Genomic DNA, 20,183 nt, shown 5'->3' with positions numbered 1-20,183 from the left:
TTATTGGGTCAGTCCATACAAATGTACTAACAGCTCCTCCCATCAGTAGATGAGACCTGTACACACCCCTGATCTCACCGTTTCCAGCTGCACAGCTGTGTGCATTGTGTACAAATTGTTTCCACATCCTCCTGTCCTTCATCAGAATCTGTCCGCTTTCTCATCAGACATTGACTATCAGTGAGGACTCAGCCTCCCCGTTTATGAGAAGCCTCTGTTTGTTACCATAGAAGAATTGAGTATAATATACAGCAGGACAGTATTACTGAGTGTGCCACAGGAGTCTGATAACAGGTAGTGTGAGTGGATTTATTATCTAGCGCTGCAGGATCTCTGCACTTAGTGACAATGAGTTCTAGCCGAACACTGACATTCATTTCAGACTTTTACATCTTGAAATAAGAACATTCTAGGAATAGACAGGTTATATAACATTGCCGGTGGGATGAGCAGGTCACCCTTCTTTCTGCTCCACCTGCGTAAGACCTCCAAATCCGATCCCCTTTGGACCAAAGTTTTTTGCATAACAAACTGCAGAAGAGAGAGAGGACGTTACTTTTATCTGTCACGCCACAAGCACTTAGTTATAAGCACTGCCTATATACACTGTAGCTTATAGCTCTAATGCTGCTGTGGCACTACAAGCACCAGCGCTTCCCTGTAATTGGCGTCATCCTCTGACGTGCCTTATCCCATCCTGTGTTATAGTATGGATTGTATTGTGCGCACGACTTTATTAGCTGCCCCAAACGCCAACAGGTCACTGGAAACTGCGTATATCTCTGCCCCCTACACAACGGGCGGCTTTGGAGCTGAAACTGCAAAACTGAGCGGCTGTCAGCTCAAAGTCCCCCGGTGTGTATGCCAAGTTACCCCTCTCCCCTGCGCTTCTGCCTCCCCTTTCAGCCTGCGTTTCTGTCTCCCCTTTCAGCCTGCGTTTCTGTCTCCCCTTCCAGCCTGCGCTTCTGTCTCCCCTTCCAGCCTGTACATGTATACCAAGCTATTAATGCCACAATCAGAATAAAACCATGTTGGGTAGAAATCTCTCTCGGACCTTTGCAGTAGATCTCTCCTTCCTTCTCAGTCACCGTGGTGGAGTCCAGACTCTTCCCGCAGATGGCGCACCGGAAACAGGTTTTATGCCAGGGCTGCATGGAGAAAGCATTGTTCTAATCAGTGTCATCTGTGCGATGATGTCCCGTACAAGGGACAAATCATTGTTCTAATCTGTGTCATATGTGTCATGTCACTTACAAGGAGATGTGTCACAGAGTTGAGACGTTGCTCATAGCAACCAAACATCGATTTCCTATCATTTTTTAGAATGTACTAGAATATGGTTGCTATGGGCAACATCACCAATATTTTCTCTTCTCCACTCTTTAGAAGGTTTAATACATCTCCATAGAATCTTACCCTTTCTATCTCGTACCAAATCTGCCATACCATTGTTGGGCTGAGACTGGTGTCGGGTGTGTCAGAATATATGGGGTGAGGTTTGTTAGTCAGATGGTGACAGCCGTGTGCTAATGGTTATTATCAGAGAAACTGGCATGGTGCGAACACTTACCCTGCCACCGCCCATCACCTTCTCAGCAGCGTAGACCGATTTACCACACCGGAGGCACTTATCCGTGGTGCCGATCTTCTGAGAGAACTTGGAAGTGTGTATGGTGGTGGGTGAGCCCCGGGCCGGGTGGGTTCTGTGAAAACACCTGGGTTTTAGTTACAGTAATAGATAATATAAAACATGACCGCTGCTACCAATACACACCATGGACACCATCACCGCTACTACCAATACACACCATGGACACCAGAACCGGTTCTGCCTATAGCCACCACGACTGCTGCTACCAATACACACTGGAACCAGTTCTGCCCATAAACTCCATCACCGCTGCTACCAATACACACCATGGACACCATCACCGCTGCTACTAATACACACCATGGACACCGGAACCGGTTCTGCCTATAGCCTCCACAATCGTTGCTACCAATACACACCCGAACCAGTTCTGCCCATAGACTTCATCTACGCTGCTACCAATACACACCATGGACACCATCACCGCTGCTACCAATATACACCAAGGACACAGGAAACGGTTCTGCCTATAGTCACCACAGCCGCTGCTACCAATACACACCGGAACCGGTTCTGCCCATAGACTCCATAATCGTTGCTACCAATACACTCCATGGACACCGGATCGGTTCTGCCCATAGACACCATGACCGCTGCTACCAATAAACATCATGGACACCAGAACCGGTTCTGCCCATAGACTCCATCACTGCTGCTACTAATACATACCATGGACATCAGAACCTGTTATGCCCATAGACTCCATGATCGCTGCTACCAATACACACCATGGACACCGGAACCGGTGCTGCCCATAGACACCATGACTGCTGCTACCAATACACACCATGGACACTGGACCCGGTGCTGCCCATAGACACCATGACTGCTGCTACCACTACACACCATGGACACCAGAACCGGTGCTGCCCATAGACACCATGACCGCTGCGACCAATACACACCATGGACACTGTGACCAGTGGTACTGGTACTTATGTAGTATCTGGGCTGACGATTTTTTGATTGTATGCCTTAAAATAAGGCATACAATCAGATGCGATGCGATATCGCATCGCATCGCATGCGACCATCGGATGCGATGACCCGATTTTTCCATAGGAATCAATGTTAAAATGGACTGAGTCCATTTTAACATGGAATTCAATGGGAAAAAGGGGTCCTTTTCATACCCCTACTATCCAAGTGGGCATGGAGTTGGATATAAACCTGTGGCGAGCCACCGAGCCCGAAGCGTGGCGAGGGGACGGTATTCTGTGTCCCCTCGCGGGGCTCGCTACGCTCGCCACGCTTCGGGCTCGGTGGCTCGCTACGCTCGCCACAGGTTTATATCCAACTCCATGCCCACTTGGATAGTAGGGGTATGAAAAGGACCCCTTTTTACCATTGAATTCCATGTTAAAATGGACTCAGTCCATTTTAACATTGATTCCTATGGAAAAATCGGGTCATCGCATCGCATCGCATCGGATGGTCGCATGCGATGCGATGCGATGTACCCGATTTAGAAATCGGCAGCCCAGATACTACATAAGTACCGTGGTACTTATATACCTGCACTTAGGGACCAGCCTTAGTTATATCTTCTATCAGCACCAGGCCACAATCGCAGGCTGTACCAGGACAGGAAATACTATCATCCAATGATTGGAATCAGCTGACGGCACAGGATCCATCTCCTGGCCTGGCCGTCCCATGCGCAGTCATTTACGCTACCACATTTCAGAGGTAGGGGAGGGGTGGTGCTGCACCCAGGATCAGTTGCTATAGTGCAGGGATAGCCAACTCCAGTCCTCAAGAGCTACCAACAGTTAACGTTTTCCAGGTCTCCTCACAGAATCACAAGTGAAGAAATTAGCTCCACCTGTGGATCATTTATAATGTGTCAGTCAGTAATGAGTGCACTTGTGCAGCAGCAGCAGCGAGGTGAGCTGGAAAACGTGAACTGTTGGTAGCTCTCGAGGACTGGAGTTGGCTACCACTGCTATAGTGGCATCATGGGAGGCATACAATGGGACAGATGTATTAAGCCTTAACCAAATAAATGCAAGGGTGATAAAGAGAGATAAACGTCCCGTCAATCAGCTCCTAACTGCCATGTTGCAGGCTGTCTGTGTTTGAAAAAAGTCAGAAAGGAGCTTATTGGCTGGACATTTATCTCTCTTTATCACCCTTGCATTTATCTCTATATCTACCCCAATCTCCCATAAAATCTTACTACTAGGTCCAACAGTCACCTGATTACAGGCAGTTGCTCCCACTTGTGAGTCCTTGGCAGGACTGGCTGCTCGGTTTCCCCTGATTGTAGGATAGGCAGATAATTACCCAGACTCCTCAGACGGGTTACGTATCCGTATATAAATTAGGAATCCATACTCACTGAGCTACTTCGATGCCAAATCTCTCCCCGGTGTCTGTGCTGAGGCACCCGGCACCTTGCCCATATCCGTAACCCTTTGGGCCGTACTTCCTTCCGTAACAAGATTTGCAGTAGATCTCTGATTCGTGCGCTGCTACCGTAGTGCTGTCCAGGGCCTTCCGGCAGACCACTGCAAGACATAACGTACAGATGGCACACTGTGTGCAGAACCGGCGCACATACCAGGGGCGCCTGCTGGCACATACATATGAGAACCCAAAGCCATAGACGCAACTACGCTTACTACCTGTGAGGGGGGAACGGTAGTGGGAAGGGAAGTTCTCTGCCAGGAAGTACGTGTGCAGGATCACGTGTCTTAGCTGGGGGGAAGCGTTTATATACGCTTGTTAGGGGGCTCGTCTTGGATGTTTATGCTAAACATTTTAATGGGGTCGTGTGGTTCAACATACAAAATGACAAACCAAATGAGCACACAACGTTTTTTTTTTTAAATGTGGACCGTATCCATGGCAACCTCTTTACTGTGTCAATTTGTCCTACCTGTCAACCTTTTAGGTGTCTACCTTTTCACTGTTGACCTACTGACCCTGTCGAAATGTCTCCTATGTTGACGATGTGTAGGTTAACCCCATGGGTTGGACCCAATGGGTGACTGTTGAACCTAATGATCCACACGCCTCAATCTTATTGCATTGTTTTAGTCGGTAATGCTCTAAGATAATAGGAAATCTGATTCTAATAAGTTGCCAGGTCCATGCCCGTTCCAGTATTTTGGCCGGCCACTGGCGCTCCAACACGCAGAGCTCTGTAGATAATGTGGATCTGACAGGTCACCCACTATTTTTGGCTCACAATCTGCGCTCATTGTGACTCATCGGCTGTCAGGACTCGGTGCCAACCTGGGGCCGGTGGGATGGAAACTCTGACAGATAAGCCCACTTATTCCTGGAAACTCTGGGACTATTTGCCGTGACAGATGGAAAGGAAAGCTACAGAGTGACATTGTCAGACCATTCCTGAGAGCTGTCACTTCAGCAAGGCCCCACAAGTACATCAAGGCCCTGAGATACACGAGAGGTGGCGGCTGACAAAAAGTGTCGCTCAGCTGTGATACACAAAGTGGAGTGGCCAATCAGGTCCCGGTAAGTAGTAATTGTGTCTCCTTATAAGTTCCAAGTATAATAACCATGATATAAAGTGGTTTTAGAGAAGTGGTGAAGAACATTTCGGCCAAGATTAAAATCACCTACAATTTTTTAAATCAAATTATACATAGAGCAGTCCCGGTGAGTTGCAATTTCACAGGCCCCACCCCCTTTTCATACAGTCCATTCATTTGCTGGATTTGCTGTAGACATAATCTGTGATTGCTATAGGTTACAGAACCTTTTCTTTGCTAAATTTACAGTCGGTGGCTTTGGATTCTACAACCTCCACTGATAAATTTGTGGAAAGAGAGCCCCAGTAATGGCCACCCAAATCCTACAGAACTACCCTTAGGGATAGCCCTTCATTGGTTAATATTCCCCATACTCTTATTGTTTTTTCATATAAGTCTTAGAACCCTTCGTTGCTGCTGCATATTACAAAATAGGGCTGCTGCAGAGGTGGATCACTGTTCTGCAGGGGTATAGTTATTCGATTGACCCTATGACCCATGCCCGTTCTGCAGGAATACAGTATGTACTTACTGCATGTAAAACACGTCTTGTGGAAGCTTCGCCCGTTACACTGGATCTCCTCCGCATGGTACACCGTCTTCTCACAAGCACCACACTTGGCACCGCCACCTAGATTCGGCATTGTCCAAATTATGGGTCTAGAGAAAAACACAGGGATTATTGATTGACACTGATAAATGGCAGGAGAATGGGACTGGTACATGGAACTTACAGAAGGGACCACCAACTGACACATTTCCCAGACCCCAACAGGTACACAGGTGTGTAACCAACTGCCACAAATCTTAGACCACCTAGTTAAGCACAGGTGTGTTACCAACCTCTGCATTTTAAAGTTCCACCATTGACCTAGAAAATATGAACTAAATCGGGTCCTGAGGACAGTCTGAGAACCACGTGTTTATACAACAAGTGCACAAGTAGTAAGATCCGTCCCATAGATGGCGATCACCTTCATACAGGCTTGGTGCAAACGTGTTGGTGGTTGAATGGAAGAGGCTACATTTTAGAGGGTAATATGTGACTGGCACTAAATGCATGGGCATTACTATAGTGGGTGCCAGGTTACACCCAGGGGTTAAAGTGTGTGTGTTTGTGGGGAATGGGCGGAAAATGAGTTCTGCCACATCTTTGGGACTACTTTAAGCCCTGTATACGCCCCCCCCCCGAAACGGGCATTATTTCATACCCTACCATCCGCAGCGCCCAAAGCTGCTCGCCATGCAAGGGGACGCGGTACACTGATAGTGCCCATGTCAACTTACGTCGATATTTGCAACAAAAAAAGTGTAATGTGAACTTAGCCACATCAACTTATTTCATGTGTCAACATAAGCCCTGTCGACCTTCATAGTGTCAACCCCATGACCCATTCCCCATTATACAAGGTGACACAGTGCTGTACCATCTGCATTGTGCATGTGTCAGTGTCTGTTCCTTATACATGTATGCCGTAGAAAACAAAAGTATATATATTAATATATTCAGGCGCAACTCATTATGAATCTTATATGTATATTCAATCAGCAGCGCACACAGGGGGGGGGGGTTCTCAGTACCCAGAAAGCCACCCTGATGGATCAAGTCTTTAAACAAATTCTACTTATTCATGCTGAGGAATATGTGCAGCGTTCCTGGACCATGACAAAATGAAGGTCATCTGATCACCGAGACGTTCTCTCATCTGTGTCACTGCGCTATTACAACACAAAGACAAGTGTGTGATATGGAATGGAGATAACATACCAGCCAATCCACTCCTAAATGCCATGTTACAAACTCATTCAGAAACTGGCAGTTAGGAGCTCTTTGGCTGGTACTTTATATCTCTCCAAGGCTTAGTCCGTAGACCCCTAAACCAACTCCTAAGCCCTGAGCTTCTGTGCAATACCGAGGCGTCACAGAGCAAGCCCTGAGCTTCTGTGCAATACTGAGGTGTCACAGAACAAGCCCTGAGCTTCTATGCAATACTGAGGCATCACAGAACAAGCCCTGAGCTTCTGTGCAATACTGAGGCATCACAGAACAAGCCCTGAGCTTCTGTGCAATACTGAGGCATCACAGAACAAGCCCTGAGCTTCTGTGCAATACTGAGGCTTCACAGAACAAGCCCTGAGCTTCTGTGCAATACTGAGGCATCACAGAACAAGCCCTGAGCTTCTGTGCAATACTGAGGCATCACAGAACAAGCCCTGAGCTTCTGTGCAATACTGAGGCTTCACAGAACAAGCCCTGAGCTTCTGTGCAATACTGAGGCATCACAGAACAAGCCCTGAGCTTCTGTGCAATACCGAGGAGTCACAGAACAAGCCCTGAGCTTCTGTGCAATACTGAGGCATCACAGAACAAGCCCTGAGCTTCTGTGCAATACCGAGGAGTCACAGAACAAGCCCTGAGCTTCTGTGCAATACTGAGTCATCACAGAACAAGCCCTGAGCTTCTGTGCAATACTGAGTCATCACAGAACAAGCCCTGAGCTTCTGTGCAATACTGAGGCATCACAGAACAAGCCCTGAGCTTCTGTGCAATACTGAGGCTTCACAGAACAAGCCCTGCGCTTCTGTGCAATCTGAGACGTCACAAAAGTAAAACCACTGAGCCATTAAACTATAAAATCTCTTCTATCACTGAGTAATTCCAAATCCAATGTTTCTGGACTGTCAGAAAGCCGAGTTCTCTGTCTCGCTGAGCCAGAGAGAGAGAGAGAGAGAGAGAGAGAGAGAAAGTATCAACCAATCAGTTCCCAACTGTCATTTTTCAAGCCCAACCTGTAACATGGCAGTTACGTTATTTCAATCAACTTTACCTCTGTCCAAGGCTTAGCACAAAGACCCCAAGGTCATTTACACCCAAAGGTAAGACAATTTATAGTAACAATTACATACAGGTGGCATGAAATCCCAGCCCTGATACAAGCAGCAGCAGTGATCACACATGGCAGTAAGTGGTCACTCACCAGCTCCCGGGACTCGCTCTCCGCTGGTATCTCAGGGACTGCTGGCTCTGGACAGCCTCATGGACCTTTTAATTCCCCAGAAAGAGCTTCTCCGGGGTGATGATGGATGAGGAGGAACATCTCTTAAATCAGAGGTCTAAAAATAGCTGCTGATCAACCCCTGGATTCCTTCCTAATACCGGGGGCGTGCGATAACAATGTGTCCAGGAATGTCACTCTGCATCACGGCCCCAGACAGGATCTTATGTCACCGTTACTGATGTCCCCAGCATGCGCAGGCGCTGCAGCAGGGAAATGGTTAACACGCACAAAACACAGGGTCAGCACAAAACCATAGCTAAATCCTAATGCTGCCAATTGTAAGGGGTGAGATCGCAACCAATCAGAATCTACTTATTTATTTAACACCTTCTAGAAGATAATAGAATTTGATTGGTTGCCCATAGCAATGCAGATTTCTTACTCACTTTCTGAATCTCTCACCCTATTACATTTCCCCCATGATCTCTGGATCCGATTGGATTTCAAAACACATCCAATTTGGCCAGTTTTCATCCAATCCATCGGAATCGGATGAAAACAGCCCAAACCGGAACTGTGTATGGGGGCACATTTACTTGTGCAAACAACAGCAAAAAAACTGAATTAAGAGAAGCAGGATCCTATTGTTCTACTGATGTAAGTCTTACTTCACATCACCTAAAGTAAACTATATATGTCCCTTAAAATGGTCACAAAGAAACAGAACTGCAACCCTGACATCAGCAAAGTCCCTGCAATACCAGTGCTGTCACTGACCCTGAGCGCAGGGCGCAATAAACTATAAACAGTAACAGTAGAAATATTTTGGGGCTTACCGAACACAGCCCGTCGGCAGAAACAGCTGCAGTTTGAAATTTCAGACTTTTATATACTGTATTCTGAAGCAATAAATAGATTTATGCAGTTATTAGTGGTATAGTGCACAGCTAATGCGTCATATAATACATTGTTCAATGGAGGGGTGAGGGTGTACCAGTCTGGGTAGTAAAGGTGGGAGTAGGGGAGGGGTGACGGTGTACCAGTGTGAGTAGTACAGGTGGGAGTAGGGGAGGGGTGAGGGTATTCCAGTGTGAGTAGTACAGGTGGGAGTAGGGGAGGTGTGAGGGTGTACCAGTGTGAGTAGTACAGGTGGGAGTAGGGGAGGTGTAAGGGTGTACCACTGGGAGTACTACAGGTGGTAGTAGGGGAGGTGTGACTGTGTACCAGTGTTAGTAGTACAGGTGAGAGTAGCGGAGGGGTGAGGGTGTACCAGTGTGAGCAGTACAGGTGGGAGTAGGGGAAGTGTGACGGTGTACCAGTGTGAGTAGCACAGGTGCGTGTAGGGGAGGTGTGAGGGTGTACCAGTGTGAGTAGCACAGGTGCGTGTTGGGGAGGTGTGAGGGTGTACCAGTGTGAGTAGCACAGGTGGGAGTAGGGGTGGTGTGAGGGTGTACCAGTGTGAGTAGTACAGGTGGGAGTAGGGGAGGTGTGAGTGTGTACCAGTGTGAGTAGTACAGGTGGGAGTAGGGGAGGTGTGATTGTGTACCAGTGTGAGCAGTACAGGTGGGAGTAGGGGAGATGTGAGTGTGTAACCACTGTGAGCAGTACAGGTGGGAGTAGAGGAGGTGTGAGGGTGTACCAGTGTGAGCAGTACAGGTGGGTGTAGGGGAGGTGTGAGAGCATACCAATGTGAGTAGTACAGGTGGGTGCAGGGGAGGTGTGAGTGTGTAACCAGTGTGAGCAGTACAGGTGGGAGTAGAGGAGGTGTGAGGGTGTACCAGTGTGAGCAGTACAGGTGGGAGTAGGGGAGGTGTGAGGGTGTACCAGTGTGAGCAGTACAGGTGGGTGTAGGGGAGGTGTGAGAGCATACCAATGTGAGTAGTACAGGTGGGTGTAGGGGAGGTGTGAGGGTGTACCAGTGTGCGTAGTACAGGTGGTAGTAAGGAAGGTTTGAGGGTGTACCAGTGTGAGTAGTACAGGTGGGAGTAGGGAAGGTGTGAGTGTGTACCAGTGTGAGGGTGTACCGGTGTGAGTAGGGGAGGTGTGAGGGTGTACCGGTGTGAGTAGGGGAGGTGTGAGGGTGTACCGGTGTGAGTAGGGGAGGTGTGAGGGTGTATACCGGTGTGAGTAGTACAGGTGTGAGGGTGTACCAGTGTGAGTAGTACAGGTGGGAGTAGGGGAGGTGTGAGGGTGTACCAGTGGGAGTAATTCAGGTGGGAGTAGGGGAGGTGTGAGTAGTACAGGTGGGAGTAGGGGAGGTGTGACGGTGTACCAGTGTGAGTACAGGTGGGAGTAGGGTAGGTGTGAGGGTGCACCCAGTGGGAGTAATACAGGTGGGAGTAGGGAAGGTGCACCTCCACACAAGGGGTGAGAGCTCCATTTCTCTCCGCACTGGCAGGTAGCCAATGAATGGGTGCACCGTAGGCATGCCTGCTTTAAAACACACCATCTCAGGGAACTACAGAGGAGCGGGTCAGTGGCTTTAGACTCTGTGGAAGTCTTACATTTCTAAGAACACTTTTTAACACTTCATTTGCTTGCTCTGACTAGTGTGTTGCCTTGGGATGGTTTAGGGGTGTTCCACACCCTAGGCGTGAACCCTTGGAATATTAGGGACTTTCCTCATGATAAAGTTACCTGGACGTGGTGGTTAATCCCATAATCTTGGCCGAGATCAGGGAAAAAAAACTAAAAACTATTTAATGGTAGAATGTATAATTCTTAAACATTACCCCCACACAGTAGTGTCCCTTAGATTAGATTAGTCTTTATTGTCATTTATTTTATTTATTTATTTGCAGTTTCTTATATAGCGCAACAGATTCCGTTGCGCTTTACAATAGTAAACAGTGATAAAACAAACTGGGTAACAACAGACAGACATGGAGGTAGGTCATCACCCCAATTAGGGTGACAAAATTCAGTTTAGCATCCATCCAAATACAAACATATAATAAAATAAAAAAATGATCCACAGATAATTTACCATAAAATTTAAGTCCCAATTACCCTCCCCCCATGACCCAAACTAGCATTTAATTCTAAAATGGCCCTAGGAAAAAAAACTATTCTTCATCCTACTGGTCCTATTCCTTAGGCAACTAAACAGTCTACCCGAAGGCAGTAATACAAACAACCCATTAGCCGGGTGGGTACCATCTTTTAAGATATTATGCGCCCTACGCAGACAACGCTTCCGCTGAATGTCATCAGCAGAAGGGAGAGTAGTAGAGTAGTACCCATTATCCGTTGGGCCAGTTTAATCACCCTCTGGATTGACTTCCGTTCTGCAACAGTACAATTCCCATACCAGACGGAGATACAACTGGTCAGAATGCTTTCCACTGCACAACGATAAAAATTTACCAAAATTTGCAGTGACAATTGTTGTTTTTTCAGCATTCTGAGAAAAAAAAGGCGTTATGTTAGTTGACCATGTTAAATCCTCAGAGATATAAGTGCCCAAGAATTTAAAATTAGAGACGGGTCAACATTTGTCCCATTAATCTGTACCGGCATAACTGGGGTAGATTTTATTCGAAAATCTACCACGATCTCTTTTGTTTTGCTTGCGTTGAGAAAGAGATTATTGGCACTACACCACTCAGCCAAGTGCTGAATCTCCTCTCTATATGCCGTTTCATCGTTGTTATTAATTAGGCCAATTAATGTTGTATCATCGGCAAATTTAATAATGATATTGGAATTGTAAACTGGTTTGCAGTCGGACGTAAAAATAGAACACATTACATTACACCACACAGTAGTAGTGCCCCCTACACATTATGCCACATAGTAGTATTGACCCTTATACAGTATGCCACACAGTAGTGGTGCTCCTTACACATGCACCACACAGTAGTACTCGTTATATACATTACAACCACACATCATCATATGACCACTCTTTCAGTGTTCTCTTCTCTGACTCTACCTCCTCTTCACTGCCTCTGTCAAACGGAGTTCCACAAGGATCTGTTTTCAGTCCTCTTCTTTTCTCAATCTATACCTAATCTCATGGCAAACTATTCAGCTCTTTCTGAATTCAGTATCACTTGTATGCGGACAATACTCAAATCTATCTGTCAACCCCAGAGTTGTCACCAGTGATCTTGGGCTGAGTCTCTGAATGCCTCTCTGCCATCTCATCTTGGATGTCTTCTCGCCACCTCAAACTTAATACATTTCCAAAATGGAATTACTTATATTCCCACCAATAACAGTTACCATCCTGATATCTCCATAACTGTCAACAACACGACAATCTACCCTACCCCACAAGCTCGCTGCCTAGGGGTTATCCTCAACTCTGAACTGTCCTTTGTTCCCCACATTCAATCTGTCTCCAAATCATGTTACATGTATCTAAAAAAACATATCCAAGATATGACCCTAAAGGCCCCCATACATTAGTCCGACTTGTCGGACCTGATTTCCCCCTGCAGCTCCCCGGGAGGGGGACACACGATTAGGCACTGATGTGCCAAGTTTTGCAAACGATACATCGCATGCGATGTATCATTTGCAACTCCCGGGGAGCTACAAGGTGGAGGGAGCAGGGGGGCAAGGGACATCCAGGTGGCGGGTGGAGGACGCTGCGAGGTGGCTCGGGGGCGCTGCTAGTAGCCTAGAGGCAGCGGACGCTGCGGGGGACACAGGCGGCAGTAACGTAGAGGCAGGCAGGGGGAGCCGGGAGCTGTCAGCGCTGGAGAAAAAAAAAAGCCCATACAATGAATGGGCGGCCTGTGATTGGCTGAGCGCTCTCTCAGCCAATTGCTGACTGGCTGAGAGAGCGCTCAGCCAACCCCGCCTCTGCGCTACTAGAAGCGTCCCCCCCCCCCCTGCTCCCTCCACCAGACGGAGCATTGACAGCTCCCTGCTCCGGCTCCCCCTGCCCATCTCCCTCGCCAGCATCCGCCGCCTGTGGCCCCTGCCCGGCTGCACATAAGATTTAGCAAATCTTATGTGCAGCCGGTCCGACCTCCTGAATCTGACCCGATGCGTACGGGACCACGCATTGGGTCGGACCAGGTGTCTATACCTGCGATTTGGCCCGATTCATCTGAATCGGGTGAAATCGGGACCAAATCGCATAGTGTATGGGGGCCTTAACTTACACAAGACACTACTAAATCTCTTATCCATGCACTCATTATATCCAGCATTGACTATAGTCCAACTGGTCTTCCCAAGAACAGACTCTCGCCACTGCAGTCCATTCTTAATGCTGTTTCTAGGCTGATCTTCTTATCAAGATGCTCATTGTCTGCTGATCCGCTCTGCCAGTCCCTCCATCGGTTACCTGTGTTTTACATAATTCAATCTAAAACCCTTCTACTAGCATATAAAGCTATTAACCATATTGCACCAGCATATACCACTCCGCTCTGAAGATTATCTGCGTCTCTATTCTGCACGGATCACCAGCTCCCATTTACTATTCACTATCTGGCTGCTCCCACCCTATGGAATGCTCTTCCACGCACAATAAGACTCTCCAGTAGCCTCCAAACTTTCAAGTGTTCCCCGAAAACTCACCTCTTCAGGCAAGCCTATCATATTTAAGTTCCACACGCATAACCCTCTGAGGCACTCATGTATTATATAGCTTCCCTTCTGGACTTGTAACTTGGTGGGACTGCTATGTTATTACTGGTGCCTGTCCTTGTGTTTCCCTCCTATGTCCCTATAGACTGTAAGCTTGCAGCAGGGCTCTCCTACCTCTAAGTCTGTCTGTTGTTACCCAGTTTGTTTTATCACCGTCTACTATTGTAAAGCGCAACGGAATCTGCTGCTATATAAGACACTGTAAATAAAATAAATAATAAATAAATATGACAAGCCCCGGGATGACATTCTCAACTCAACCTAGTTTACTAAACAGAGGTCCACAGTGACGCTACATGTAAGAAGGGCGCAAACTATGTAAAGCACTATTCACAAAACATTACGCCTTCTACGCAGTAAATCAGCTGAAGCCACAAGCAGCGGATGATAGTAGTGGAGTGTGTGTGTCTGTGGGGGGGCGGGGGATATAAATAAAATTCGATCTCTGTAGTTATTATATACGTGTCTTATGTGGACGGAACGTTCAGCAGAACATGTACAATTCTGCAGCTGTGACACAGATCAGATTCATACTGATTAAAGTAGATTCTGACTCTGTCTAGATCAAATAGCTGCAAAGCTCACATATCACACAAAGGTGGCGGGCGGCGATGATTACAGAGTGTGATACTGAGTCTGGTCAGTTGTCATTATCTTCAGAGAATAGAGCCACAATCTCCCCCTGCTATGAATAGATGGTGAATGAGCTCACAGCTAAAACACTTCCCCTCCCTCTGTCCCGTGTCAGATGCCAGCACCCATCCCCGACCTTCCCCCAGCAGCCCTGCAAGCACACGGTTTATCAACAATGCTGCAAAGTACACGGAGGGGTCAATTTACTAAGATGGGAGTTCTATTGAAGATGGAATGTTGCCCATAGCAACCAATCAGATTCTGTGGTACCTGTGTAGTTTCATGGCAGCACTTATGTAGTCATAGTAGGGTTACCACCTCCCACGGATTTCTGGGAATCTCCCGTTTTGGGTGGCAACCCTCAAGGAGGCTTTTCCAGTTTCCCGGATTCTCGCAGCCTCACGCTCGTGAGATGATGTCATCATCTCGCGAGTCTTTGTACTGCAGGCCCGCCGCTGCCGCTCGCCCTCCGACTCACGAACATCAGCGTGTGTGTGTGTATGATTATATGAGGTCCGATGTATATACACTATTATTATACTTAAGTCACACATCACGATATCCAGCACACTAGGGTCCCCCAGGACTAATACGCCCACTTTTTAAATAGACCACACCCATTTTATTAGGCCACGCCCTCTTCCCCGGGAGCACACGCATTCGTTTGAGATTGAAATCTCCAGGAATTGATGACCAGTGAGGTGGCAACCCTAAGTCAGCGTCATGTTCCCGCAGCCAGCTTCCCAGCGACTATGTTTGCGGCTAACCGGAGCTTACACAGTTGCACTTGCCACGCTTCTGGCTTTTTTTACGCATCCGCTCGAACCACTTTATAAAATCATATAAATCACGGTAAGCACTCACTCTACTGTCACAAGCGGACTGTCAGTCCTGTGGAGAACACTGCCCCCTGGGTCTGTGCCTGTGATTAGCAGGGAACACTTCCAATGAGACAGCAGTCACTGCAGGCGGGAGATACGCTTTTGGGCTGCAATAACATGCATGAGTCCATCGAGTTCCACCTATCTAACTTGTAACTACTGACTTAAGTCATATCTATAGGATTCCCTTAGTGGCCAAATATGCATTGAGTTTTGATTTAAATTCATTAACAGTAGTTGCTGTAATCACCCTCACGGGCAAAATCCACCACCGCCGGTCAAACACCACCTGTGCCAGGATTAATGCCAAACTTGGCTGCAAACATAAACTGGGGCTCTTTGGAGCCAGTTGCTGGATTTTGAAGCATATCGGAGCTTTCATTTGGGATTCCCAATTAAACAAGATCTTATTGGACACTCTGTAGGCAGCAGCGCATTGGTCAGACTTACGTTAGCCCTTGGCTTGTTTTCAATGCCCAACTCCTCTGTGACTTCTGCTATTCACACCATATACAGGAGAGGCCACATTACCCCATAGCCTTACCTACATTATAATACAATAGATCCTGGCTGTTCATTCTAATTGTTGAAAACTTATATTTAACGATCTATAAAAGTAATTGCACTCAGATAAAGCTTTCTGTTAGTCCATCCCATTAAAAAGAAGACGTGCTAAATATATCGTCTGCCAAGGAAATACCTCTGTATTCTGGTTACATTGCCAGTCTATCAGCAGATAACCGGCTACCCACTGATGTGGTGCTGAAAGGTGACATCATGGAAAACTGCGGGACAGACTAACACATTTCTCTCATTCCTGAATCCATGCCGACAAGACTTCTGTTATCACAGAGCGGCGGATGAGTGTAGTAGTCATAAACGTATCGACACCAAGGATGGAAGTTTTACAATTTAGTTAATTAAAAATTTCTGGACCACCAACACAGGAGGTATTGCGCGCTGAGACACATTGGCAGACGCCAGTTGGTGATGAAAGTTGGCACGTGTCACCAGGTCACTTTGTACCCCTTCAGCAGACGATGTAGGGAACTTTATTTTTTTTAAATATTTAATCAAAAGTGAAATCATGATTTAAAACCGGACACTTAAGGTGCACACACACTAGAACGATTTTTGGGCCGATTGCCGATAAATCGGCCGATATATCATCCGATGTTTACCAATAATCGGTCCGATGCTCGCTCCCGTGGATCTTTAGCTGAATCTTCTGATCTTACGTGTTGCACGAAAGATCAGAAGATTTAACAAAAGATCCATAGGAACCCACACGGGATCTTAAGAAAAATCTTTGGTAAAGATGTGCGCTTGCCTGAAATCTTTTGTCCAGGACGGCCAAAAGATTTCAAGGCGAATTTATGCCCACATCTTACGATCGCAGATCTTTCTAGTGTGTGGGCACCTTAAGGGGGATATTCAATCATCTCCTGTCGGGGAGATGCCCGCCGGGCCCTATTCAATGCCGTCTTCCCCGACAGCATTGAGCAGGGTATCTCGGCACAACGAGCCCGACATCACTAGCTGTCGGGCTTGTTCTGCCGAGAACAGCCGGGAAGTATCGAGCTGCCGGCTGCAGCTCGCCTCTTCCTTGCCGCAACTCACGGCCACGCCCCCTTCTCACTCCCTGGCAGACGGGAGATTGAATCCCGCCTGCGTGTTCTCGGTCGAGCTGACCCAGAACGGGACTGGGTCACGGTGGTCGAGCAAGCTCGACTGCAGTGACCCTCACACTGAATATCCCCATGAACCAAAAGAATAAATATGTGAGTCAGTCTGCTGGGAACAAATCAGGATATCAGACAACGAGATAGAGGACTGGAAAACAGCGAATGTAGTCCCACTGCACAAAAGTGGAAGCAAGGAAGAGGTAAGCAACTATCAACCAGTGAGCCTTACATCAGTAGTAGGGAAATTGATGGAAACACTCTTAAAACAAAGAGTTATAGAATATCTCAAAACCAGCAATTTACAGGATCCAAAACAGCATGGGTTTACTGGGGGGAAGATCATGTCAAACAAATCTTATTGACTTTTTTGACTGGGTGACTAAAGTAATAGATCAAGGTGGGGCTGTAGATGTAGCTTATCTAGACTTTAGTAAAGCTTTTGACACTGTCCCACATCGCAGACTGTTAAATAAACTTGAAAGCTTGGGATTGGATTCTAAAGGCCCCCATACACTATGAGATTTATCTGACCTGTAAAATTGCATCTGATTTCCCTTGAATTTCCCTGGCAGCTTCCCAGGACGCCTACATACAATTTGACACTTGATGTGCCATTTTTTACATCCAATTTGTGTCAGATAAATCACATGTGATTTATCACATGTGATTAATCACGTGATTTATCTGACGCAAATTGGATGTGCCATGAGATTTATCTGATGGGATGGACCTAGGGAGTGGCCTGAAAAGTGCTACACCATGCAGGTATTACTGTTCTGAGAAAAGGAGAATGTATTTATATATATACACATACACACACACACTATAGCAGGTATTCAATGCGCCCGGTGAGGGGGTTAAACAGCAAGGATTGCAGAAAACCAGCGATCCTCGCTGTTTAACCCCCGCGCCGGATGCTTGCTCTATTCAACGTTCTGGGGGAATCCTCGCCGTCACAGGACGGCGATAATTCCCCGAAACAGCGAGACTCGCGGCTAATGCAGAAAACTCGCTGTATTTAGCCGTGAGTCTCGCTGCTTCTGGAGCCGCATACGCCAATTGGCGTATGAGGGGGGGTACGTTGATTACTGACAGGGTGAGTGGTGACAGCGAGCAGGAAGCCCTGCTCGCTGTCGCCGCTCGCCCACAGCACAGTTTTGTGACAGTAATTAGCTGTTTGCATTTATTCTGATATAATAGCTTGATGTCAGTGCATTTTATAACAAGGGCGAGATTCTCTATTACAGAAATGCGGTAAAAACCCCGTTATCGGGGTTTTTACCGCATTTCTGTATTCTCTAACCTCCCTCCGCAGTGTCACCGCTGCGGAGGGAATCGCCAGCAAAAGCTGGCGGTTCCCTGCAGAAGCCTATGGGCTTCTTACCGCAGCGGTGTGTGAGGGATCCGTCACGGATCCCTCCCAGCATGCCCTGCGCGTCAGTCTGCGCATGCGCAGACGGACTCCCGGGTCATAGACCCGGAAGTCCAGCAACGGCGCCGCATCGCAAGGGACAGCTCTTACCGCAAGAGCTGTCCCTTGCGTTAATGACCGCATATTTTAGAGAATATGCGGTCATTAGAAATGCGGTGGCCGGCGAAGAGGGCTGAGGATTTTAGAGAATCCCGCCCCAAGTGTGGAGGTGGACAGACAAGGAAGGACACACACATCCAGTTATCTTACCAGTAGATGCAATTTAGAAAATAAATGTTTTTTGTACATTGCTGCTAAGAAGCCATAACTCCATTACATCTTTATGGTCAGTGTCTCAATTCAGCAGCTGGGGAGAGGGAGAGGGGGTCCCGGGCTCTACATCCCGTACTGACATTCAGCAGCAGGGGAGGGGGGGTCAGGGCTCTACAGACAGCCCGTACATTCAGCAGCAGGGGAGGGGGGGGGTCCGGGCTCTGAAGCCCGTACATTCAGCAGCAGGGGAGAGAATCTTGAGGTACATTCAGCAGCAGGGGAGGGGGGGGTCCGGGCTCTGAAGCCCGTACATTCAGCAGCAGGGGAGGGGGGTCCGGGCTCTGAAGCCCGTACATACAGCAGCAGGGGAGAGAATCTTTAAGCAGGGAAGCGTGTCACTGCCGCACTCTGCCCTCTGCAATCCTCTCCTGTCAGTGTCCGTCGCGCCTGTGACGTGCTCCAGGCTGCTGCTTCGTTCTGACTGGGGGAGGATGGCCGCGCACCTGAAGGAGCCGGAGGTACCCAGAGTTCAACATATAGATAAATCGGATCTGACACATCGTGGGTGCTAAAAAGCACCCACGATGTGCCCATGATGGCTCAGATGCCGATATATCTTATGTTCTGCAGGTCCGACCACCTGATCCAATCTGATGAGCACGGGAACGCGCATCAGATTGGATCAGATGTCACAAACATGCGATTTAGGGCCGATTTCACCCGATTTATCGGCCCAAAGTGCCGAAATCGGGTGAAATCGGCCAAAAATCGCATAGTGTATGGGGGCCTTTAGATAGTTGAATGGATAAGAGCGTGGTTGCAGGACAGAAAACAGAGAGTTGTAGTAAACGGAGTACAGTCAAAGGAGGGAAAGGTTACAAGTGGAGTACCCCAGGGATCTGTACTTGGACCGGTGCTTTTTAATATCTTTATTGGTGATTTTGCAAATGGAATTGAGGGTAAAATGTGCCTTTTTGCAGATTACACAAATGTATGCAACAGGGTAGACACACCAGGAGGGGTAAAACAAATGACTGAGGATCTAGGCAGATTAGAGAAATGGTCAAGAGAATGGCAACTACAGTTTAATGCCAAAAAATGCAAAATCATGCACTTGGGTCTCAGAAATCCAAAGACTCAATATAGTATAAATGGCACTATAATGGAAACTACTGAGGAAGAGAGGGATCTAGGTGTCACTATTTCAGGGGACTTAAATGCAGGTAGGCAATGTAACAAAGCAATGAAGAAGGCAAGTCAGATAACTTGGTTGCATAGGGAGAGGTATCAGCAGTAGAAAGAAAGAAGTAATAATGCCACTGTATAGGTCATTGGTACGACCTCAGAGTATTGTGTTCAGTTCTGGAGGCCATATCTCCAGAAGGATATACAGTATGTTACTGTCTACATCCTTGCTGGCGGGTCGCCAGAACGTACGCGCTGGCGACCCGCCAGCAGCCTCGCCAGCGAGGAGATTGAGACGCACGCGCGTCTCAGTCTCCGTCGCTAGCGCGACGGAAACCCTGTCCGTCTCCGCCTCAGG

The 20,183-nt window shown here is 47.6% G+C and overlaps 1 protein-coding gene across 2 annotated transcripts; it reads right to left on the bottom strand.

Moving 5' to 3' along the window:
• Positions 1-303: 303 nt before the first annotated feature.
• CSRP3 (cysteine and glycine rich protein 3) lies at positions 304-19,081 on the bottom strand. Of its 2 annotated transcripts, XM_083164068.1 has the most exons (7): positions 18,638-19,080; positions 8,130-8,410; positions 5,684-5,811; positions 3,993-4,161; positions 1,571-1,703; positions 1,055-1,148; positions 304-531 (listed from the first exon to the last, which is right to left on the bottom strand). In XM_083164068.1, exons 3-7 carry the CDS (start codon positions 5,793-5,795, stop codon positions 455-457), a joined length of 585 nt encoding a protein of 194 aa, XP_083020194.1. In that variant the 5' UTR covers positions 5,796-5,811; positions 8,130-8,410; positions 18,638-19,080; the 3' UTR covers positions 304-454. The 2 variants fall into 2 exon arrangements, with proteins under 2 accessions (XP_083020194.1, XP_083020195.1); XM_083164069.1 differs by lacking the exon at positions 8,130-8,410 and having other exon boundaries at positions 18,638-19,081.
• Between the last annotated feature and the right edge of the window lie 1,102 nt (positions 19,082-20,183).

This window comes from Crinia signifera, chromosome 11, assembly GCF_055691185.1.
Source record: "Crinia signifera chromosome 11, ASM5569118v1, whole genome shotgun sequence".
Taxonomy (NCBI): Eukaryota; Metazoa; Chordata; class Amphibia; order Anura; family Myobatrachidae; genus Crinia; species Crinia signifera.
The sequence above is the reverse complement of the archived record's forward strand: the minus strand, read 5'-3'. Positions and strand labels throughout refer to the sequence as shown.